The 22,639-nt window shown below is 48.5% G+C and overlaps 2 protein-coding genes across 2 annotated transcripts in view; one reads left to right on the top strand and one right to left on the bottom strand.

Moving 5' to 3' along the window:
• VPS72 (vacuolar protein sorting 72 homolog) overlaps positions 1–2,619 on the bottom strand; it is a 65,206-nt gene extending 62,587 nt beyond the window's left edge. The window contains exon 1 of the mRNA XM_069649852.1: positions 2,255–2,619. Within this exon, the coding sequence (XP_069505953.1) occupies positions 2,255–2,371 (117 nt within the window). The 5' untranslated portion in view covers positions 2,372–2,619. The remainder of the gene's footprint in view (positions 1–2,254) is intronic.
• Positions 2,620–2,764: 145 nt separating this feature from the next.
• The window catches only part of LYSMD1 (LysM domain containing 1), a 164,416-nt gene continuing 144,541 nt past the window's right edge, over positions 2,765–22,639 (top strand). The window contains exon 1 of the mRNA XM_069649860.1: positions 2,765–3,638. Within this exon, the coding sequence (XP_069505961.1) occupies positions 3,465–3,638 (174 nt within the window). The 5' untranslated portion in view covers positions 2,765–3,464. The remainder of the gene's footprint in view (positions 3,639–22,639) is intronic.

Here is a 22,639-nt window from a genome sequence, read left to right as displayed (position 1 = left end):
ATGGTGTAACTGCTATGTATCCACACACGAGCACCTTAATCAAACATTGGGAATGTTTGCATACGAATTTATATGGATAATGTCATCAACTTCCCAAAAGATGACGACTGCCAAAGATGTGTCAATAATTGACACCAAAAAGGGACTTGGTAGTAAACATTGCCTTGGCAACTACTAGCAGAAGGGTTATACGGACAAGTTACTCACATGTTGAGTTCCTGCAGACGTGAGAGATTTTGACTGCCCTGTCCCAAGGTAAGAGATCATCCACATTTTTTAATACACTTTCGAATGCGTGTAAACGTTCAGTAATGCTCGGCGGGCAGGCATGAATCTGCGATTGCTGTGCATATTATTAATGTGGTCACTAGAGTGCACGCACACGGGGTATAGTAAAAGCAATCCATGTTACAGATGGAAAGGATTGTATTTTAACTATATAACGCAATTGGACAAGAATGTACTGAATACTACTATGGCAATGGGCATTTCTCAATTATGATTTACAATGAGGACATCTAAAATGGCAATATGTATAATTAACAACAATTAGAGTCCCATAAAATATGAGAATTATAATGTAGTGAATTTATGACATTTATTTGCAGGGATCGAACCCTTAAAAATCCAAAACTACTTTTGAAGACTATCAATGTGATTATGCATAAAGGTAACCTGTTTATCTTTAGAAACCGATTTGGAATTTGATTTAAATCCAGTTGTAATAAGCTGCAGTAGGCAATGTGTAAAGCAGATGACTCAAGTTTACTAAACGCCAAAAAACTGTCTCATTTGCTACTTTTTGTTTCTCCTGTCTCGTGTGTTTGCCCTTTCACCAACTCTGTTTAATCCTCCCCTACTCCAACCCTAACTGTGTGTTTTTTTTCTTTTCGGTATTCAATGGATTTGTGGTTAAAACTGTGAGATACATAAAAAGAATTTTTGACATTTTGTTATGCTATATTGGTTTACATGTCAATTTATCATCAGCCCTGATTTGAAAAAGGCTTATATAGCCGAAACACATGTCATCATTAAGGGCAAATATTAAACCCAAGTTACGCACAAATTTAAGTGTGGTGCATGTCTTAATTCTGAGTGTGTGGAGAAACAATAGAAAAAAGTAGCTAGATTTCTCGCTACCCGCTTTTTCTGGACAAAGTTGCCTGGGGGCCATAATTTCTAGGTAAATATAGCGAGAAAGTCGCCAAGTTGGCAACACTGCCCCCATCCTGGAAACCCTTCCCTAACCCAACGTCACTTCCTCTCCTTTGGCCTAAACGTGGGCCTTCCCCGCACAAAGATGAGGGACGGCTATGCACCCTATTCAACGGGTGGACATCGACGATTTCTATCATGACCCAGGACTAGTGATTCTCAGTGAGAGTTCCTGGGGCTTTCTAGCCCAAGGTGGGGAGAGAACCTCCATCAGACAAAAAAAGCAAACCAGTTGAGTTCTGTGGTTCCCAGCCCTCGGAATTAAAAGCTATATTGGGTTATTTATTTACAGGAAAAAGGGTGATTTACTTGCAGATCCAGAGTCAGAAAGGGATGTATTGACAGAGAGCCATTTATTTGGAAACTGAACTAGAGGGAGTTTTATTTACAGTATGGAGACTGAATACAACATGATCGCCTGAAACCATGCCATTTGGCCAAAAGTACTTGTTTGCAGGGCCACATGATGTAGTTTGTTTGGGTCAGACGGCTGTTGTGTAAGCCGTCTGCCAAATCTTCATGCCACGTCCAGCAGAGTTTCGCCCCACACCCTTTGCAGGACCTCCTCCGCCTCCCAGTAAGTTGAAGAAAAAAGGTACATGGCAAAACACCGGCACATCCTCGCCCAGTTTACTGTTACACTCTGACGTGAGTGCCTGTCACTCTTTCGCACCATCATTGCCACTCTGTGGGGCAGCATTCCCGTAATGAAATAATCACTACATCAGACTCTCATGCAAGCACAGCGAACACATGGGGAGGAGATACTTACGGAGAAGTGGGCATGTGTTTTGGGGCCTTCTCCTTGCCTCCCCAGCTGCAATAGCAGCTCGTTGAAGCATCAGGTCATAAGTTGTCTTGAAACGCCCTGCAGCCCCATGACTCTAGTTCTTTGATTGCCTCACCCCGTGTACCTAAACCGTGTGAATTGGCCAAAAAACATACAGAAACGAGCCTTTGAAAAAGCTTAATCTAAGGCGCCCGCCAACGGCCACCCTCTGCCCTTGTTTTGTCCGCTCTCCCCCCCGTAGGTCACCTCGTTAAAGCCCCCATACGTGGTCTTGTAGAAGTCGTCCTCCTCCTCGGCTTGCAGCAGCCCAGACAAGCGGTTGCCCGCAGTCTTTCGTGGAGCGCGGGCACCGGCCAAACTCATGGTGAGGCGGTCACACTGCTACAGTAGGTGGGAAGAATGGGATCCTCGGACTTCAGAAGAGAGGTTGGTGTTCTGGATCCCCAACTGCAGTTTAGCAGTTGATATCACCAGAAACTACAATTTTCAACGGCATCACAGTCAAGCGATCCAGTCTCCCGGCTTGCCTAGCAAAAGAAAGTGTCAACAGTCGGGAAAATAAAAGAAGGACGAGCACAAGGTGCGCGCTAGTGGCAGCCATCGTGGAATGGGATTCGCCTTCTGAAAACGTTAATGCGAAATATATACTCTCAAAATAGAAGCAAACGGGGATGTTAACCTGCCGAGATGGACGCTTAAAGCGCTTTCTATAAAGAGGTCGATTCCCAGCGCTCGAGGTCTGTACGGTTAGGCTATTAATAGGTCGAAATAGAATGCGCGGAAGTAAATTTTTTCGTAGAGACTTCTTTGGGCGTCTTTCCTTTCTAATACTAAAAGGGGGAGGAATGAGTTCCTGGCACATATCACACACAGCACCTCTGAGATAATATGTATGAAAGAAGGCTGCGGAAAAAAAATCTATTGGAACAAATGTCACTATAGACCCCTTCTAGCCCCCACGTCGTATGACGTTTAGCTCCTTGGGCGATGGAGTTCGAGTTAGCAACTAGCATGGCGAGATGGCTCGTGTCCAAGCTGGGCGTGGAACTGTGAAATTGTTACAAGCCTTGTTACTTGGGCAGTGATTGGTGGGAGAGTGTGACAGCCTCACTGTGGGTTGGGCTTCACAGACCCATCTAGCAAACAAAGTGAAAGGGTACAGCAGGATGCATTGTGCTTGGACAGCAAGAGCCAAGTTCGGTGTACTTCTTGTATAATAGATGTGTTGAAGAAGCAGGGAAAGTACGTGGGCAGGGGGTTTATTGCCACCTCTGAGTGGTATCTTGATTAACCCAGTGTCAGTGTATTTCTCTAGTTTGCCTAGCCTAAATTCCCTGTGGGCACTATGCAGTGCAATCGCACATTAGCCTCATCTGGTATAGCTTGTTTGCCCAGGGGGGTGTACCGTGGTATGTGGATCTGAAAGAATAGCTTATCTGGCTTGGTGCGGGCAGCCATGGCGTCTTCATCAGGACATGTTGGAGGATTTGGGCTCCTGATCGGCAACCGGACACGCTCGTATGGTAGCTTGATGCAGTCCCCCTGCTCTCCAGTCAGACAGAGAAGGATTGAGCACCAAGTAGAAGTTGGCGATACCTTGCCTGGCTTGGCACTGAAGTATGGGGTCACGGTGAGTACATTTTGAGACAAGATGCAGCCTTATCGCTTGCTATAGATTCGTAAATAGGAAATGTTCTATTTTCTCTGGCGGTGACGTGCACAATTACTATATGAGATGGTATTGCAACTACAAAAGTACACATCCATGAAGGGGACATGGCAAGAACTTCCGTCAAAGTTGAACCAAAAACAGAGGTGTGATGTCCCGATGTTTGGGATGCGGGCAGCAGGACAACAAATAATGCACGTCTTTACCAGATTGATGTTGCAGGGTCACCGCTTTATTGGCGCGCCGGCGCGCTTACATCACCGTGGGGTCAGCCGACACTTGTGCGCACCGCCGTGCCCACACGTGACTGCCGGAGAGTCTACATCTCCCACCAAAATATCATCGTCCTACCCCGTTTCCTCGATCCATCTCCTTGGCTTTCGAATGATGCGATACGGCATGTCGTTGGCGTGCAGCGCTGCCGTCTCTAGCTCTGGTGCGTCTTCTGCTGTGCTCTATTCCTCTCTTTTTATGATTCATCTTCATCTCCTGAGTATCCAGACGTCTCTCTTGAAAAATATTCTTCTTCACTCCAGATTTGTAATCTTTGTGGTCCATCCTCTCTGGTTTTCTTGAACAGTGAACTATTCCTTCTTACAGTACAGCCATCTCGTTCAGCCGTCACCATTGATCCTTTCATTGCTGTGATGGTCAACGGCCTGGGGTCGAAGGAACGGGACATCCTTGTGGGATTGTGTTTGCCGCACCAACACTTGATCTCCTATTTCCAGGTCTGCCTCCCATGCTTTGTTCAGTCTGTCTGCATAATTCTTCATTTTCATCTTGGCCTGGTTTTTCCTCTTTCTTACTTCCCTCACCTCTCCTTCTCTTTCGACCCTCTGATCTTCTTGGGGCAAACTTGAGTGCACTGGGTGACCAAACATTAGCTCTGCCGAGCACGTTCCAGTGGAGTCATCAGGGATGTTGAGGTAGTCCCGCAGCAATTAATAGAGTGACTGCTCGATGGGCATGTGTGTAATTTTGGCGAAGCAAATGACCCTTTTGACATTTCCCATGAACTGCTCCACTGTCCTGTTCGCTTGGGGCCATAATGGGGTTATCTTGCGGTGTTGGAAGCCCATGTATGCCGCAAAATCTCGAAAGTCTTTGCTGGTGAACGGAGGGCCATTGTCTGACTTCACTATTTTGGGCACTCCGAACGCCGAGAAGATCCAGTCCAGGACCAGTATGGTGGCTGTTGCTGCTGTGGACGATACCATTTCTGCTTCCGGATACCTTGAGTGTTCATCCAGCACTACCAACACGTATCCCCTTGATCTAAGCGGGCCAAAAAAAGTCTATGGCCACTTCCTCCCATACCCCTTCTGGGAGTGGGGTCATGTTTAGTGGTTCTTGGAACGTGTGGGGTTGAAGACTGAGACAGATATGACATACCTGCAGTGTTGTCTCGATCCTTTTGTCCATTCTTGGGAACCATTCTTTGCTTCGTAGCATTCGTTTCGTCAATATCATCCTTCTGTGGCTCTTTAATATTTTTTTGGCAATTGTAGAGCGTGCCTAACCCGTGGGTATCTGGGCGCTGGAAAGCAGGTGATACAATGTACAAGTGTTAACACAGGCAACAATGGTGGACATAGGCTTGACATGTAGCCAGATTGTACGTATTTACAGTCAATAGATATTTACAGATAGTGAACCCATAAGTATTATGTAAATTACAGATACAGTATTATTCCCATACGTATTTACAGATACAGTAATCGTGCGTATTTACAGATAGTGTTATTGTATAGTGATGATACTGAAGAAATAGAGGCAAAGTCTAGCGAATACTCTCACTGAAGAGGGACTACAGGTTGGATGTGAGGAGCCAGATCTTAAGTTTTATGTGGAATGAGGCGTGGGAGGGGTCACCTCTAATGGCTAGGGGTAGGGTGTTCTAGCCGTTGGCTGCCACAACTGGGAAGCTACGTCCCCCGGCCTTGGTTCTTTTGAATTTAGGAACTTTAAGAAGTAAGGCAGAGGTGTAACGTGTTGTCTTGGTGGTTTGGGTTGGAATGAGCAGGTTTGTGAGATATTTGGGAGCAATGTTACTGAGGCGTTTGTGGGTGACTGACATTGTTTTGAATTTGATTCGCTCCTGAACCGGTAGCCAACGCACTTTACATCTGGTATTAGCGATATGCTCTCTTCTTGGTATGTTTAGGGCGGCCTATAGGGCGTTGTTTTGAGAGAACGTGCGTTTTTTGATACTGCTTGTCGCTGTGCCTGCCAATAGAATATTGCAGTAGTTGAGTTTCGACAGAATGAGGCTCTTGCTAAGGTGAGGTAACTGTTGGTTGATAAGTAGGGTCTGCAAATGAGTTTTTCAGTGTAGGCTGCTGATGAGATTGTTGAGTTGACTTGTCTGTAGATGGTTAAGGAGGAGTCCAGATAAACGCCCAGCATTTTGACTTCTTTGGAGACAGTGATGGTATTCCCATCCATTATGAAGCGTTTGTATTTGGGGTCAAGTTTTTTTGAGGCTTGTTTGAGTGCCCACTAGAAGTACCTCTGTTTTGACATCGTTTAGACAAAGTTCATGTTGGGCCATCCAGGTTTGGATCATATGGTAAACATCATTGAGGGTGATAGAAGCAGAATCATAGTTTCCAGAGAGATGCAGGAGTATCTGCGTATCGTCCACATAATAGGAGACTTTGCGTTCATCTAGGCGGTCAAATAGAGGCTTGGTAAAATTATTCTAGAGCGTTGGTGACACGCATAATCCTTGGGGTACCCCGCAAAGAACGGGGGCTGGGACGGCACTAGCTAGGATGGAGAAAACTCTCATTGTGCGCTCTGAGAGGAATGATTTTATCCAGGCGATGACTTTAGGTGAGAATTGGCTGCGCTATCCAGATGATGGCACAGTATTTTGTGATTTACTAAATCAAATACAGCGGAAAGGTCTAGGAGAAGTGGTATGGCTAAGTTTCCGTTGTCGATTATGGCATCCATTTGATTTGTAAGGTCGAGGAGTGACATTTCTGTGCTATGTCTAGGTCTGAAGCTTGATTAGCGTAAGCCCAAGAGATTGATGCCCAAGAGAGTGTTAGTTTCTAGATGTTCCTGAATCTGGGGTTAGGTGGCGCGGTCAAGTATTTTCAAAAGTAAGGGGTTGGGATGCTGGGGTCAAGGGAAGGTTTTTTTTTTTTTTTTTTTTTTTTTTTTTTTTTTTGGAGCAAGAGGACCCACACTTCTTTCAGGTTCTTGGGGACTGTGCCTTGTGAAGAGGAATTATTGATGAGGGATGTGATGAATGGGGCAGGTTGTGTAACAGTCTTTGACGTGGGCAGGGCATATGTCGCCTTGACATCTGAAGGGTTTTAAACTGGAGATGATTTTATTTTGATGACCTCAGTTGTAGAGACTGGCCTAAATTCGAATGGAGGGGGGATTGGATTACTTGGGGTTGTAAGGTCGGTGTTGGTGACTGGCATAGTTACCTAATCTTTTTTGTTAGCGGTTTTAGTTTGGAGCATTGCTATTTTGTCCAGTAGTGCATGCTGTATGCTAGTGCACCATGTTTCATCTTTCTGACAGATGTCTGGCGAACTGGTAGGTGAAGATGGTGAATAGTTCCTTACTGCCAGATTTGGCATTTTCTATGCGCTCGTTGTATGTGATGTTATTTACTAGTAGTATAGCTTGTTTATATTTTTTGGGGGACGAAATAAATAGGTCTCTATTATTTTTGGATGGTGAGGCTTTCCAAAGAGATTCAGTGGCACGTTTGTTGGATCTAAGAATCTTGAGGTCAGGTGTGAAACAGGAGTTCAGATGAGCTGTAGGTTTTGGTTTGCGTTGTTTGAGTGGGACAATTTTATCAATGGCTTGGAGGATAGTAGTGTTATAGAGGTCTACCATGGTTGATGGGTTGGCCGAGGAGTGAATGCCTTCTGTGATGGGGCCTAGTAACGGAAGCAAGTTTGTACGTTTGATGTTGTGAGTGTTTCTTGCGAGAGTAGCTGGGTTTAGGTGCAGTGCCATTTTAGGTTAGATTTGTCTGGGGATAGTGACTGTGATGATGTTGTGGTCCGACCAGGGGGAAGGGGAGTTGGCTGTAATGCTGGTTGATACATTTAGGTCGGCCAGACAGTTTAAAGTGCGGCCTTTGGCATGGGTAACTTGTTCAATGCGTTGCATAGGTCCTAGGGCTGCCATTGTGCTATGAATGATCATGGCATTTGGATCAAGGCTATCGTGAAGGCCGAGGTTAAAGTCACCTAGAATGATGATTCTGGTAGATGGTTCAGTGTATTTTGAGAGGAGGAGGGTAATGTTGTTGTTAGGGAGAATTCTCTTATAAGGCTAATTTCCCAAACCTAGTGAGTCCCCCAGCAGCTTTGCTGGATTTTTTGGGTTTGTTTTTTTCTCCTGCTAAGAGTGAGACTTTTTTACTCCCACTCTTAGGCATGATTTGAGGTATGTCCCTGAAAGTTTGTGTGATTTTGGGCTATGGGGTCTTTTACTCCATAGGGTAACATCTGTTTTTTTTTGTGTATGTGTTACCCAGCACCCTCAGTGCAGTAACACAGGGGTGTCACAGTGACCCCCAAAAATAGATTCCATACCCTGGGACTGACTACTGTCTCCCATGACATGAAAAGTCACCATTGACTTTACTAGTCTTAAATTGTGAACAGAACCAGTACAAACCATCATATTGTGGAAGTACTGGAAGGGGTTAATTATATTGCCCCTGGGTCTGTTTTCAAGGGGGAACTGTACAGTCCTCCCCCCTTGTTGAGTTTCTGGTTGGTGGCAGTGGTTACCACGCGAAATATTCCACCAGAATATTCTCTATGGGATTTTCCCATTGATTTTAAACGCACCACTTTTTGGTGCAATGTTAAAGATACCACCGGTTTATTTATTTAATATTAAATGAACGGTTGGGTCTTTTTGCCAGAACCCTTTTCTAAAATGGCGTTCGTGTCTGTCTCTGTAACTCTGACCAAGGTCGAGCCCTTTGTTCCACTATTTTGACGGGCTTCTCCACAGAAGCCCTCCAAATGGTGCCACTCTGTCTGGGTTCCACAGGAAGGGTGGAGGGGGGAATTGGCACCCTGGACTGCATTGCCTCGGCAACCCAAGTCGCACTCTACTCTGATTGGCCCAGTGGTGAGCCGCCCGGCTCACCACTTAGCATGTGTGATTGACATCTAGGCTGATGAATGGGGGTTTTTCTGCATAAAAGCAGGGCCTTTGGGACTGGAACCTCAGAAGTCGCCACAAGACCTAAGAATCCGAAGAGGGAAGAAGCTGAGCCCTCTGCAACGACGACACCACCGGTGAAGCCCTGCTGCAACTACCTCACCACTTTCCCGACGACAAGAGAAGATCTTCTGCTGGATGAGTCTTCTTCCTCTGAGCTAGTGGGACCAACCAGTTTGCCCTTTTCACCTTCCAAAGACGTCTCTTGGTCGAATCGCCCGTGCCAAGCACCCCGGCGGCCGGATAGCCAAGCTTCACTACTTTGACTGAGAATAAAAGGAACGCTCCTTTTATTGACGAACTCCGCGGCTGCTTTCATCCCTGTGCAGTGCAACGACTCCACGTTTCCTCCTCGACGAGATCCTCTCTTCCCCTGGTCGAAACAAGAACTGCAACCACTGCCAGGAACAACTGCCACCGCTGGAGCTTCCTCTCTGTTTAAGGTACTGTGTCCAGCCTGGCCTCCCTTTCTTCGGTTTGCCCAAGGTGACCCTTAAATCCTTGGCTTGCCAACTGGGATGGCCCCAGACCTTCTAACGTTACCTTCTTGAATCGCCCCAACCTCTTTTGAACATTCTGCAAAGACTTTTAGTGCATTTTTAAACAGTGTGATCCTGGGCACATTTCGCTTTGCTCCATTTAAAGTGGGCCTGGCCTATGAACTTTGGCTCTACAGTGTATACTGCCTTTATTCCCTTGCTGAGAACTCCTAAAAGTGTTGGGACCTGTTTTATTTCTATGCTCTGTCTTTTCCTCCCCTTTTAACCAAACTATTACAGTGCCATCAGGTTATGCGCTCACATCTGTTTAACAAATCGTGGTGTTTTAATTCTGACCTGTCTAATAGTGATTAAGGGAGGTGTGTATACTTAACCTGACTGTGTTTTAACTTGCTTTTTATTTAGAGTGCTAGTGTATTGCCTAAAGTGTGTTTTAAATAAATAATTATATACTTTTTATACAAAGCTCTGGTCAGTGTTTGTTTGCTCTACTGTGTTTTTAGCTCTATTGTGTATACTCTATATACTGCCCTGCTCTTCTTGAGAGAAGTCTGACTGCTCAGCCACAGCTACCAGGTAAATCTGGGTGGTGCAGACTGCTACCAATTGGGTTTACTGCTTACTCCAGTAGTCTTAATCTTTTTGCAGTGTTCCCCAAGGGAACTGCACAGGATTCTGCCTAACAGTTGTCTTCAAAGGTTTGGAGTGGGCCTGGTGGTCTTTCTATGATGTGCATGTTGGCGGTCGCAGTATTAAGGTAAGCCAGTTTGATTGAGAGTAGTTTCCCTAAGGGGAAGGCTTGGTTGAGTGATTCTCTGATGGATAGGTCAGATTTAGCGATGAAGGCAACCCTGCCTCCTTTGGCAGAGGTTCTATCTTTCCTGTATACTGTGAATCCCTCTGGGATGGCTAACGAGAGTGCAGGGACTGCTGCGGGGTGCAGCCATGTTTCTGTGACTGCTATGAGGTCAAGTTGGTTTGTGGTTATTAGGTCAGATATGTCAAGGGCGTGGGCTAGAAGTGATCTAGCACTGATAAGACCACCCTTGATGGCTGTTTCGCTACTGGTGGTAGTCTGTGTGTCTTTCGGGGCGGTGTGTGCTGGGGAGTTAACACTAAGGCTGGATGCAGCATTAAGCTGTGTAGGATTGCTAAGCGTTGGAATAGTGTCGATGAGGCTAGGTATCACATTAGGCTTGGATGGCGTAATATGCTGTTGTTCCCATTTACTGGGTCTGGGCAGGACATTTGACTCAGCAGGGGCAGAGCACAAATGGTCATACTCAGTGCGGCTAGGCAGCACATATGACTCGGGATGGCTAGACAGTGCATTGGGTTCATCAGGGGCTATGGGCAACTGGTGACAGTCCACAAGGATGGGCAACGTGTTAGGATCAGCAAGGCTGGGCAACCCAATTGATTCAGTAGGGCTAGGTCTGGTTGACTGAGCAGGGCCAGACACAATCAATTCAGCAGGGCTAGATGCAATCAGTTTAGTAGGGCTAGATGCATTCACATTGGCTGGGCTAGATGCAATTAATTCAGTATGGCTAGATGCATTCAATTTGGCTGGGCTAGATGCAATTAATTCAGTATGGCTAGATGCAATTAATTCAGTATGGCTAGATTCATTTAATTCAGTATGGCTAGATGCATATAATTCAGTATGGCTAGATGCAAACAATTAGGGCTAGATACAATCAGTTTAGCAGGGCTAGATGCAAACAATTTGGCAGGGCTAGATGCATTTAATTCAGTATGGCTAGATGCAATCAATTAGGGCTAGATACAATCAGTTTAGCAGGGCTAGATGCAAACAATTCGGCACGGTTAGATGCAGTTAAATCAGTATGGCTAGATACAAACAGTTCAGCAGGGCTAGGTACAATTAGTTCAGCAAGGCTCAGCGACATGTTTGACTCCGAAGTGATAAAGAGTCCTTGGTCGTAGTCAATTGGGTTAAGATGTACAATTTGCTCAGTGGGAATATTGAACATTGAAATGAGGCCGCGGTGCGACTCGCATGTGCAATGTCAATTGTGCACTGCTGGAGCACTGCTGCCATTACGATGCGGTCTCCTTTAAGTACCAGGGACGACGTAGATACAAACGGCTTTTCTTTGGATTTCGCCAGCGTCCTGAGGAGGCGTCCGTCGAGGGCCTGGTGTGCCTGGACGGAGCGACTGCAGAATTCCACCATCCATTTTCTATACAGGACATGGCCAGGGAGAGAGTAGTGTCTTCAGCCATGCATTTTGATAATTCTGTCATTGGTATGGTGTAGGCATGTCATGGTGGATGATTTAGTTTACGTATCCGTCTGCTTGGCTGCCCGAGGGCTGAGGGCCTTCTAGTGGGGGACGCGAGAGAAAATCTATCATCCTTCCCTGGCTTGTGTCTGATGACGTACTTGTATTCTTGTAGCTACAGCCCCCATTTGGCTATGCGGGGTGGCATCTGTGCAGTTGGCTTCCCATAAATTGTGACAAGGTCCTGATGGCCTGTAATTATTGTGAACGGCTTTCCGTAGAAGAACAAGTCGAACTGTTGGCATGCACATATGACCGCTAGGGCCTCCTTCTCTGCTTGCGAGTACCTTTGTTCCGCTTCTGCAAGGCTCTTGCTGGCGTATGAAACAATTTTCCTCTGCGCGTGTTCACTCCACAGTGTTGAGCCAGGACAGCTCCCAGGCCCACCTGACTTGCCTCTTCAGTTGTAAAGACTGGAGGGGGGTGTCTGTACTTCCGCTCTCTATATGGTAGAGGAGAGGCACAGAGGACCCCAGCCAAGATTCTCTATTATTGGTAATGTAGTCGAGCAATCAAGGCCTAGCTTCTCAGGAGGTGATGCAGGCTGGTTCCTAAGTACAGTGTAGTCCCCGAACCCCCACAAAGGAATGTCCACACACTGTATTACTGAAAACACAGTCTTTATATAATTAATATTCAAAGGTATGTACACGATCACAATAACACACTGTACTCGGAAATCAACAATGATAAATATATACAATTCTAAAGTGGTACCACCAATGTTATCGAATCTCATCAAAGTGCATCAACTGTACGGTTAAAATGTCACACAGATCAATAACGCGGAAACCAGCAATAGAGATGGGAAGGAAAGCAAGAGGGTTGACACGGTAGGCAGACTACTGACTCCTACCACTAGGTACAGTTCTGTGGGGAGATCCCCCCCTCCCCCCCACCTGGGCAACCTGTAAAATAAAGATATATAGCACAAGCCCAGTCCATATATTGTTCAATAGCCTTGTTTCCTCCTATTAAGGTTTTACCCCCCAATGTACCTGGTGGAGTAGAGTTCTTCGAAGACGCGTCGAAGGATCCTTCTTGAGTGACTCCCTTTAAAGCAGGAGCCACGGATCGTCGAGAGGCGTCAAAGATGGTGAACTTGTCGACGGGGGCGATGAGAAGTGCAAGGGTGCCGAGACCCCGATGCGGATCCAGGCGGTGCTCGTCAGCGACGTCCTGCGAGGATGAGGTTTGCGGGGCACCTCAGCGATGGATTGTTCAGGACCGTAAAGGGTATCAGAAGAACTGTGGCCCAACAAGGGCGTCGAGTCGTCGAAGTCTTTGTGGCCTTGGCGTGAAACCCACCGGCGGATTCTCCTCGGCGCGTTGGTCGTCCTCGACTTTCTCTGGCGGATAAAGCGGTCGACGCTGCGGACAAGGGAGTCCTTGGATTCAAATGTTCTTAGGCAAAGGAGCGGGCGGCTCCAGTCGTCGGCGGCATGGCGTCAAGTGGTCCCCACGGCTGGGCAACGCAACTTCGACGGGCCTCCAGCGTTTACACAAACCTGCGAACCCTGGTCGACGGCAATAGACTTCGCCAGCGGCGAAGTCCGGGTGCTTTGCTTCGTTCTCCTCAGCGGTCCCGTCTCGCGTCGGCAGCCTTTCGAGGGTCTGACTTCCAGGGAGCTTCGGCGAAGGTTAGTGGTGCTCGATGGTCCCTCGGACCACAGGAAGAGGGCACCTTACCAGGTCCTCTCTCGGATCAGTCTTCAACGACTTCGGCAGCTCTCAGATCAAGTCGAAGCAAATGCAACAGCAAGTCTTCTTCTTCCAGCTTGGCATCGAGGATCAGCAGTTCCAGTTACTCTTCAAGTGTAGATAAAGCTTCTGAACAATTTCCAGTGGTGAGAGGTCCCCAGATATACTATCTTGTCTCTCATCCACACTGCTGGGTCACTCTCAGCAGCCAATCATACAGAAGGGCATTCATGCAGTCAGTCAGCCAATCAGGCACACAGTGCATTCAGGCCATCCTCCTCCCTCTCAGACACTCACAACAAGGAATGTGGATTGGGACAAGTACCTAGCCATTCAGCACTACACACTGCATACAGGACAGTTTCGGGCAGGGCTGTCTCAGTCTTTGTCTCTCATCCCAGAAACCAGACAGCCACAACAAGAAGTGCATATTGGTCACACACTCCATTCACCCAGGTCCCACCCACAGGGCGTACCCACAACATACAGTCACTGGGAAGGCTCCAGTCAGTCTGGACTGGACTTCACAACAATACCATATATGGAACTTCCACCCAACAGCCAGTCAGGGGGAAGAGACAGAGTCAGGGCTTCCCAGGACTTTGGGAAAACAAGGTAACATGTAATAGAAAGCAAGAGTCCACAGGGGCCATATTGTTTTCCATCAGGAATCAACTGATTCCGATGGCAGGGCCTGGGGATCCCAAAATGGAGGATGCTCGGCGCACCTGTCAAAGTCAGCATGGAGCTGCCACCAGCCCATACACAGGGTTGTACCCCCCACCAATGGGTGCCGTAAGGGTATCCCAGGGGTCTGTTCACCAAACCAAAAGAGAGAGAGCTGCACCGCCAGGAGTCCCACATGAACTCCGGCGTGGAAAATATGACAGAACACACGATAGAAAGGCAGTAAAGGACAAGGATACGGAGGCCCTGTCCCTCCGATGCATTTCCAGCATCACAGTCGCCCCACCTCCCCAGACTGAGGTGGAGGGTGCCTAATCTCCCACGGGATAGACACCCTCATCCAGACGGTCAACATACCTTCTGGAAAGGCCATCTGCATTATCGTGACTCTTCCCTGGTCTGTGCTCTATGGTGAAGTCTAGCCCTTGCAGGCTAATGGACCACCTGAGCAGTTTCGGATTTTCACCCTTCATCTGCATAAGCCACTTCAGGGGCTTATGATCTGTTTGGACCTTGAAGGTAGACCCCGTAAGGTAGGGCCTAAAACGCCTAAGGCTCCAAACTATACTGAAACACTCCTTCTCAACAGTAGCCCACCTAAGTTCTCTACCCTTAAGTTGTCTACTGATGAAGATGATAGGATGTTCCCTCCCTTTGTCATCTAACTGGGACAAGACAGCTCCAATTCCGGTGTCGCAGGCATCCGTCTGGACGATAAAGGGTCGGCTGTAGTCAGGCGCACACAACACAGGTGCCCTACACAGACTTTCTTTCAAGCCATCAAAGGCCCTCTGACAGTCTTCAGTCCAATTAACCTTCCTAGGTTGTTTGGGGGAAGTCAGAGCTGTCAGTGGTGCAGCTATGGTTCCATAGTCCGCCATGAAATTGCGATAATACCCAGTGAGGCCCAAAAAGGCTCTCACCTGGGTTTGAGTAGTGGGAGTCTCCCAGTCCTGTACATCCTGTACCTTACTGGGGAGAGGTTGGATTTGACCCCCTCCTACCTCATGACTAAGATATGTGACTTTCCCCTGGGCTATCTGGCACTTGGTGGCCTTGATAGTGAGGTTAGCCCTTTTCAAGGCCTGCAACACCTTACCCAGATGTGTCAAATGCTCTTCCCAAGTGGAACTTTAGACGGCTATGTCGTCTAAATCAACCACACAAAAGGCTTCCAGCCCACTGAGAGCATGATTGACCAATCTCTGGAAGGTGGCATGGGCATTCTTCAACCCAAAAAGCATGACCCTAAACTGGTAGAGTCCCTCTGGTGTTGAGAACGCCTTCTTTTCCTTGGCATGGTGCATCAGAGCTATTTGCCAATAACCTGAGGACAGGTCAAAGGTGCTCACAAATTTGGCAGCACCTATGGTGTCCACGAGCTCATCAGCCCTGGGCAATGGGTGCGCGTCAGTTTTGGTGACGGCATTGACTCCTCGGTAGTCCACACAGAACCTCCAATTCTTGGTACCTGCCTGGGAACTTGCCTTGGGGACAAGGTCCACGGGACTGGACCAGGGACTAGTTGAGGGTTCAATTACATCCAGATCCAACATCTTGGCGACCTCAGCCTGGATGTGGTTCTTAATAGTGTCTGACATACGGTAGCTCCTGCTCTTGACAGGCACGCTGTCACCAGTGCCAATCTCGTGCTTACACCACGGTGTAAGGCCTGGCGTCAGCGAAAACAGAGAGGCATACTGCTGGAGCAAAGTCCTGCAGGCCCTCTGCTGCTCTGTTCTCAAATTTTGAGAGAGATGCACTCCCTCCACTGAGCCATCCTGAGGGTTGCTATACAGAAAATCAGGAAGGGGCTCACTCTCATCCTCTTCTTCCTCTGAAGCCAGCAAGAGACATGAGACTTAGGCTCGCCTGTGGAAAGGCTTGAGCCTATTAACATGGAATACCTGAGGGGCTAGCCCTGGGATTCCCATGCCAACCAAATAATTGACCTCACCCATCTTGGAAATTATCCTGAAGGGTCCAGTCCACTTACCTGCCAATGCCGAGGCTTGGTAGGCTCCATCACGAGGATCTCCTGTCCCGGAGTCCAATCCACTTGAGATGCTTTAAGGTCATGCCAGTATTTGTTCAAGTCCTGGCTGGCCTTGAGATTCGCTGTTGCCTGACCCATCATCTGTGTCATCCTCCGTCTGAGGCCTAACACATAGTCCCCCACTTGCTTGGCGGGACCTGGAGGCGTGGCTTCCAAACCCTCTCTGATCAAGGCAAGGGGCCCCCTCACGGGATGTCCAAAGAGTAACTCAAAGGGGCTGAAACCAACACCCTCTTGAGGTACCTCTCTGTAAGCAAACAGCAGGCATGGCAAGAGGAGATCCCATTTCCTCCTTAGGGGCTCTTCCAAAGCACCTATCATGCCCTTGAGAGTTTTATTAAATCTCTCAACCAGACCATTGGTTTGAGGATGGTAAGATGTGGAGAATTTATAGGTTACTCTGCACTCTTTCCACATGGTCTTCATTTAACTAGCCATGAAGTTGGATCCTCTGTCAGAGACAACCTCCTCGGGGGAATCCAACATGGGTGAAAATGCCCAGGAGAGCCCTGGCAACCACCTTGGCAGTTATAGTCCGAAGGGGTATAGCCTCAGTGTACCTGGTGGCATGATCTACCAAAACCAGGATGAACCGATGTCCACCTGAAGTGGGAGGGTCCAGGGGACCGACAATGTCGATGCCCACCCTCTCAAATGGTGTGCCAACCACTGGCAATGGCTGCAGTGGGGCAATGACGCTGCCTCCAGTCTTGCCAGACAACTGACAAGTTGGGCAGGTCCTGCAGTGGGGCTCATCTTCTACTCCCATCCGAGGCCAGTAGAAATGGGCAGAGAGCCTCTGCTTAGTCTTCTTGGTACCAAGATGACCAGCTAAGAGCACCTCATGCCCCAACTGCAGTAGGAAGGGCCTGTAAACCTGGGGTACCACCAACCTCTTGAGGGCACCAGATTCAGGCTTAGTGGGCTCACTAACAAGGAGCTCACCCTCCCAATAAATCCGGAACGTCCTAGGCACTTCTCCTTGTGCCTGGGACAGTGCCTGTTTCCTCAGACCCTCGAGAGAGTGGCACTCTCTCTGTCCTTCACAGAAGTCTGCCCGGGAGGGTCCCCCTTCAGCTAACGAGCATTAAAGATCGGGATGATCCTCCGGGTTGAGAACCTCTCCCACAGGAGAGTCTTCTGGCTCTTCTCCCACAGGAGTTGACGGGGTTTACCACTGGACCCAGCCCGTCTGGAGCATGGATCCCAATGGGTGCTGTAGGAACAGCAGGAAGAGAAGGCGCTCCCCTCCACAGAGGTGGCCTTCTTGTTCTTCCTTCGTCTTGCCTTAGGCCGCGCCTTTGGCTCGGGTACCTGACTCACAGCCAGACCCGGGGTCACCTGTGACCTAGTGACCGCAGCAGCAGTCATGGGAAGACCATCCGCGATCAATCCCAACTCGACTAGATCATTACCTAACAGAATGTTAGCAGGGACAATGTCCTGAACCAGGACAGGAAGCTTTGCTGTCTTGTCTCCAATTAAGAGTGTGACTAAGGCTACAGGCGATAATTTGGGAGGCCCACCAGCTAACCTGGTGGTTCTCAGAGGAGCACCTACATAGTCCTCTGGCTTGAGCAGGGTCCTGTCCACCACTGTCATGCTTGCCCCAGTGTCTCTCAAACCAGTAGAAGGCTGGCCATTCAGGAGGACACTTCTCAAAAATCTCCAGGTGTTCTGTGGGATAGTCGCCAGTACTTCCGCGTGCTGGTCCCAGGCCCCAAGGGACACTAAGGAAATCTCTACAGGAGCACCAAATGTGATCCCTGTAGAGGAGGGGAGGACAGTGGCCTCCACCTCGGGCATGGGGTAAGGGTAGGTCAGGCTGACAGCCTGTACTCCAAGTGCCTTACCTTTACACTTGGAGTCACCCCTCTTGTGATCCAGAGCCCCACAATCCCAACAAGTGCCGGGAGTGCGGGGTACGGTACTGGAACCACCGGGAGCCTGCTTTGCAGCAGGTGGACCACTACTCTTATTCCCACCCACAGATGACTTATCACCACTAGAGTTTTGGGTCTTAGGAGAGGAGGGTTTAGGTTTCCCGACTGTGACTGCTTTTCGGACTCCTCAGCTTTCTGAGAGGCCCCCTTTTTCTTTTTCCTTGTCCTTCCCACTGGAGTCCTTAGGGGACACCCGGTGGGAGACCCACTTGTCAGCCAGCCTAGCCAGCTTAAAGGGATCCAAATGTTCTGGTCAGCAACAAACTGACGCAGCTCCGGTGAACAGGCTTCAGAAAAATGCTCAAAAAACAACAGGTGGGACAATTCAACAAAAGCTTTCACCTTGTAGCCATCAATCCACCCCATCATGTTCATGTGCGCTCACTCACCCAGTCAACCCAAGACACGTTCTGTCTTTTCTTAAAATCCCTGAACCTTTTAAGGTATTGGGTAGGTGTCTTGCCAAACTTGGCAATCAAAGCAGACTTCATACACTCATACTGACCCCTGTCCTCCACACTCAGCTTCAGAATACAGTCATACCCAGTCTGAGACACTCTGCTTAACAAACACTTAGCCCAATCTCTTTTGTCAACATCATGAATTGCACAAGCCATTTGAAACGCTTCAATCCATTGGAGGATATCAGAACCCTCCACAAACACACCAACCAAATCTTTCATAAGTTTGGTGGCTGGGGACCTGCCACTTTCAACTGGTTTAGCTGAAGTCTCCACTCTAGCTTTCTCTAGCTGGATCCTTTGGTTCTCAGTGTCCCTATCTTTGAGTATCACTTGCTGTGCCAACTCCTCTTTCTTCAACTCAGCTTCGGTTGCCAACTTTTTGTATTGAAAGGCTAACTGTTCCTGTTGTAGCTCCAATTTTAAAAGTTCAATCTTCAGGGCTTCCCCCTGAAGAGCAGTGCTGGGGTTCGGAACAAAGGCAGCAGGAATGGTGGCATTCCCAGAAACAGATTCAGTAGAACCCCCCCAGAGGCAGAGTCCTCATTGGTTGCACCCCTCCCCCCCTCATCAAGAGTTTCACCATCAGTCTGGTAGTCCACCAGGGCAGCTATCTGCTCAGCCCTAGACTTATCCACAAAGTCGTCTAACTCCCTGGCTTCACAAGCACTCTGGAGAGCCTCTAAGCTCATCCCAGTCAATTTACCATTTGCAATAGACTCCATTGCTTGTAATGCAGTTATTTTGTACACAACCAAACCAAACCTAAATTCAATAAAGTGCAGATATTTTGTAAGTGGCACGGTTATACACTGATTCTTAAAACCATAAGCATCCCACCGCTGCCACCAGTGTAAAGACTGGAGGGGGTGTCTGTACTTCCGCTCTCTATATGGTAGAGGACAGGCACAGAGGACCCCAGCCAAGATTCTCTATTATTGGTAACATAGTCGAGCAATCAAGGCCTAGCTTCTCAGGAGGTGATGCAGGCTGGTTCTTGTACAGTGTAGTCCCCGAACCCCCACAAAGGAATGTCCACACACTGTATTACTGAAAACAGTCTTTATATAATTAATATTCAAAGGTATGTACACAATCACAATAATGCACTTTGTACTCGGAAATCAACAATGATAAATATATACAATTCTAAAGTGGTACCACCAATGTTATCGAATCTCATTAAAGTGCATCAACTGTACGGTTAAAATGTCACACAGATCAATAACGCGGAAACCAGCAATAGAGATAGGAAGGAAAGCAAGAGGGTTGACACGGTAGGCAGACTACTGACCCCTACCACTAGGTACAGTTCTGTGGGGAGATCCCCCCCCCCCCACCTGGGCAACCTGTAAAATAAAGATATATAGCACAAGCCCAGTCCATATATTGTTCAATAGCCTTGTTTCCTCTTATTAAGGGTTTACCCCCAATGTACCTGGTGGAGTAGAGTTCTTCGAAGATGCGTCAAAGGATCCTTCTTGAGTGACTCCCTTTAAAGCAGGAGCCACGGATCGTCGAGAGGCGTCGAAGATGGTGAACTTGTCGTCGACGGCGGCGATGAGAAGTTCAAGGGTGCCTAGACGCCGATGTCGATCCAGACGGTGCTCGTCAGCGACGTCCTGCGAGGATGAGGTGTGCGGGGCATCTCCGCGATGGATTGTTCAGGACCGCAAAGAGTTTCAGAAGAACTGTGGCCCAACAAGGGCGTCGAGTCGTCGAAGTCTTTGTGGCCTTCAGGTGGGGGGAAACCCACCGGCGGATTCTCCTGGGCGCTTGGTCGTCCTCGACTTTCTCTGGCGGGACAAAGCGGTCAACGCTGCGGACAAGGGAGTCCTTGGATTCAAATGTTCTTAGTCAAAGGAGCGGGCGGCTCCGGTCGTCGGCGGCACAGCGTCAAATGGTCCCCACGGCTGGGCAACACAACTTAGACGGGCTTCCAGCGGTTACACAAACCTGCGAACCCTGGTCGACGGCAATAGACTTCGACAGCGGTGAAGTCCGGGTGCTTTGCTTCGTTCTCCTCAGCGTTCCCATCTCGCGTAGGCAGCCTTTCGAGGGTCTGACTTCCAGGGAGCTTCGACGAAGGTTAGCGGTGCTCGATGGTCCCTCGGAGCACAGGAAGAGGGCGCCTTACCAGGTCCTCTCTCGGCTCAGTCTTCGACGACTTCGGCAGCTTTCAGATCGGGTCGAAGCAAATGCAACAGCAAGTCTTCTTCTTCCAGCTGGGCGTCGAGGATCAGCAGTTCCAGTTACTCTTCAAGTGTAGACACAGCTTCTGAACAATTTCCAGTGGTGAGAGGTCCCCAGATATACTATCTTGTCTCTCATCCACACTGCTGGGTCACTCTCAGCAGCCAATCATACAGAAGGGCATCCATGCAGTCAGTCAGCCAATCAGGCACACAGTGCCTTCAGGCCATCCTCCTCCCTCTCAGACACTCACAACAAGGAATGTGGATTGGGACAAGTACCTAGCCATTCAACACTACACACTGCATTCAGGACAGTTTCGGGCAGGGCTGTCTCAGTCTTTGTCTCTCATCCCAGAAACCAGACCGCTACAACAAGAAGTGCATATTGGTCACACACTCCATTCACCCAGGTCCCACCCACAGGGCGTACCCACAACAAACAGTCACTGGGAAGGCTCCAGTCAGTCTGGACTGGACTTCACAACAACACCATATATGGAACTTCCACCCAACAGCCAGTCAGGGGGAAGGGACAGAGTCAGGGCTTCCCAGGACTTTGGGAAAACAAAGTAACAGGTAATAGAAAGCAAGAGGCCACAGGGGCCATCTTGTTTTCCATCAGGAATCAACTGATTCCGATGGCAGGGCCTGGGGATCCCAAAATGGAGGATACTCAGCACACCTGTCAAAGTCAGCATGGAGCTGCCACCAGCCCATACCCTGCTCTGCGGGCCACCCACATGTGCCCAAAAACATACACTAGGGGCACAGGGTTGTACCCCCCACCAATGGGTGCCGTAAGGGTATTCCAGGGGTCTGTTCACCAAACCAAAAGAGAGAGCTGCACCGCCAGGAGTCCCACATGAACCCCGGCGCGGAAAATATGACAGAAAACACGATAAAAAGGCAGTAAAGGACAAGGATACAGAGGCCCTGTTCCTCCGATGCATTTCCAGCATCACAACAGTCACCTCGGTTTGCAGATTTGGATCAAAATATGATATGCAAACGGCCGTGACTATGTGCTTTCGGATTTTGTCAAACGCCTCTTGCTGAGCTGGACCCCATTCGAAAGATCTGTCCTGCTTTATGAGCGAACGAATTGGCACGCTTGTGGTCACAAAGTCTGGTAGGTATTGAGTGCAGTAGCCCACCAGCTCCAGGAATGACCTTACTTGTGCTACAGTTGTTGGGCGGGGCACCTCTGTGAGCGCCCGAATCTTGTCCGGGTCTGGCCGAATTCCTTTCCCAGAGAATATGTGCCCAAAGAATTTTAGAGTGCTCTTATTAAAGTCGCATTTGTTTTTGTTGAGGGTCAGGTTTGCATTTGTTGTTTTGCATTGTTGAGTGCCGTGCAGATCTTCATTACGCTGGCGTTGTGGGCATCCTGGGAGCGGCCAAAGATCACAATATCATCACTATAATTTATGCAGTGAGGAATGTGGCAAATGATCCAGCGAATCTCCTCCTGAAAGACTTCTGCCGCTGATGAAATGCCGAAACTCAGACGCTTGTAGCGGAATAACACCAAGTGTGTGGTGAAGGTTGTGATGTATCGAGACTCTTCACTGAGTTCAATCTGATGGTATCCTTTATTGAGATCTTAGGTGCGAAAATACTGTTGCCCTGTTGAGAATGTGCATCAGAGTATTTGGATTATGCCCATTTGAACCACTGACTTGAAACTTAACACGCAAACTTGTATCAGTATGTGGCTTTGTTTGTCCTTGTGTCGGTAAAAGGTTTTGAATGCTACCAAGCATGGGAGTGGGTCTTTGTCCCGATAAGCATAGATAGCCACGTGTACCGCCTTCAACTTGGGCTTGCTCTTGAGCTTCATGTATTCTGCTTCTGGCATGGCATTTATGGTGGCGCCAGAGTAGACTAGGA

This window comes from Ambystoma mexicanum, chromosome 1p (assembly GCF_040938575.1).
Source record: "Ambystoma mexicanum isolate Mex_15411 chromosome 1p, UKY_AmexF1_1, whole genome shotgun sequence".
Lineage (NCBI taxonomy): Eukaryota > Metazoa > Chordata > Amphibia > Caudata > Ambystomatidae > Ambystoma > Ambystoma mexicanum.
This window is presented reverse-complemented; position numbering and strand designations above follow the sequence as displayed.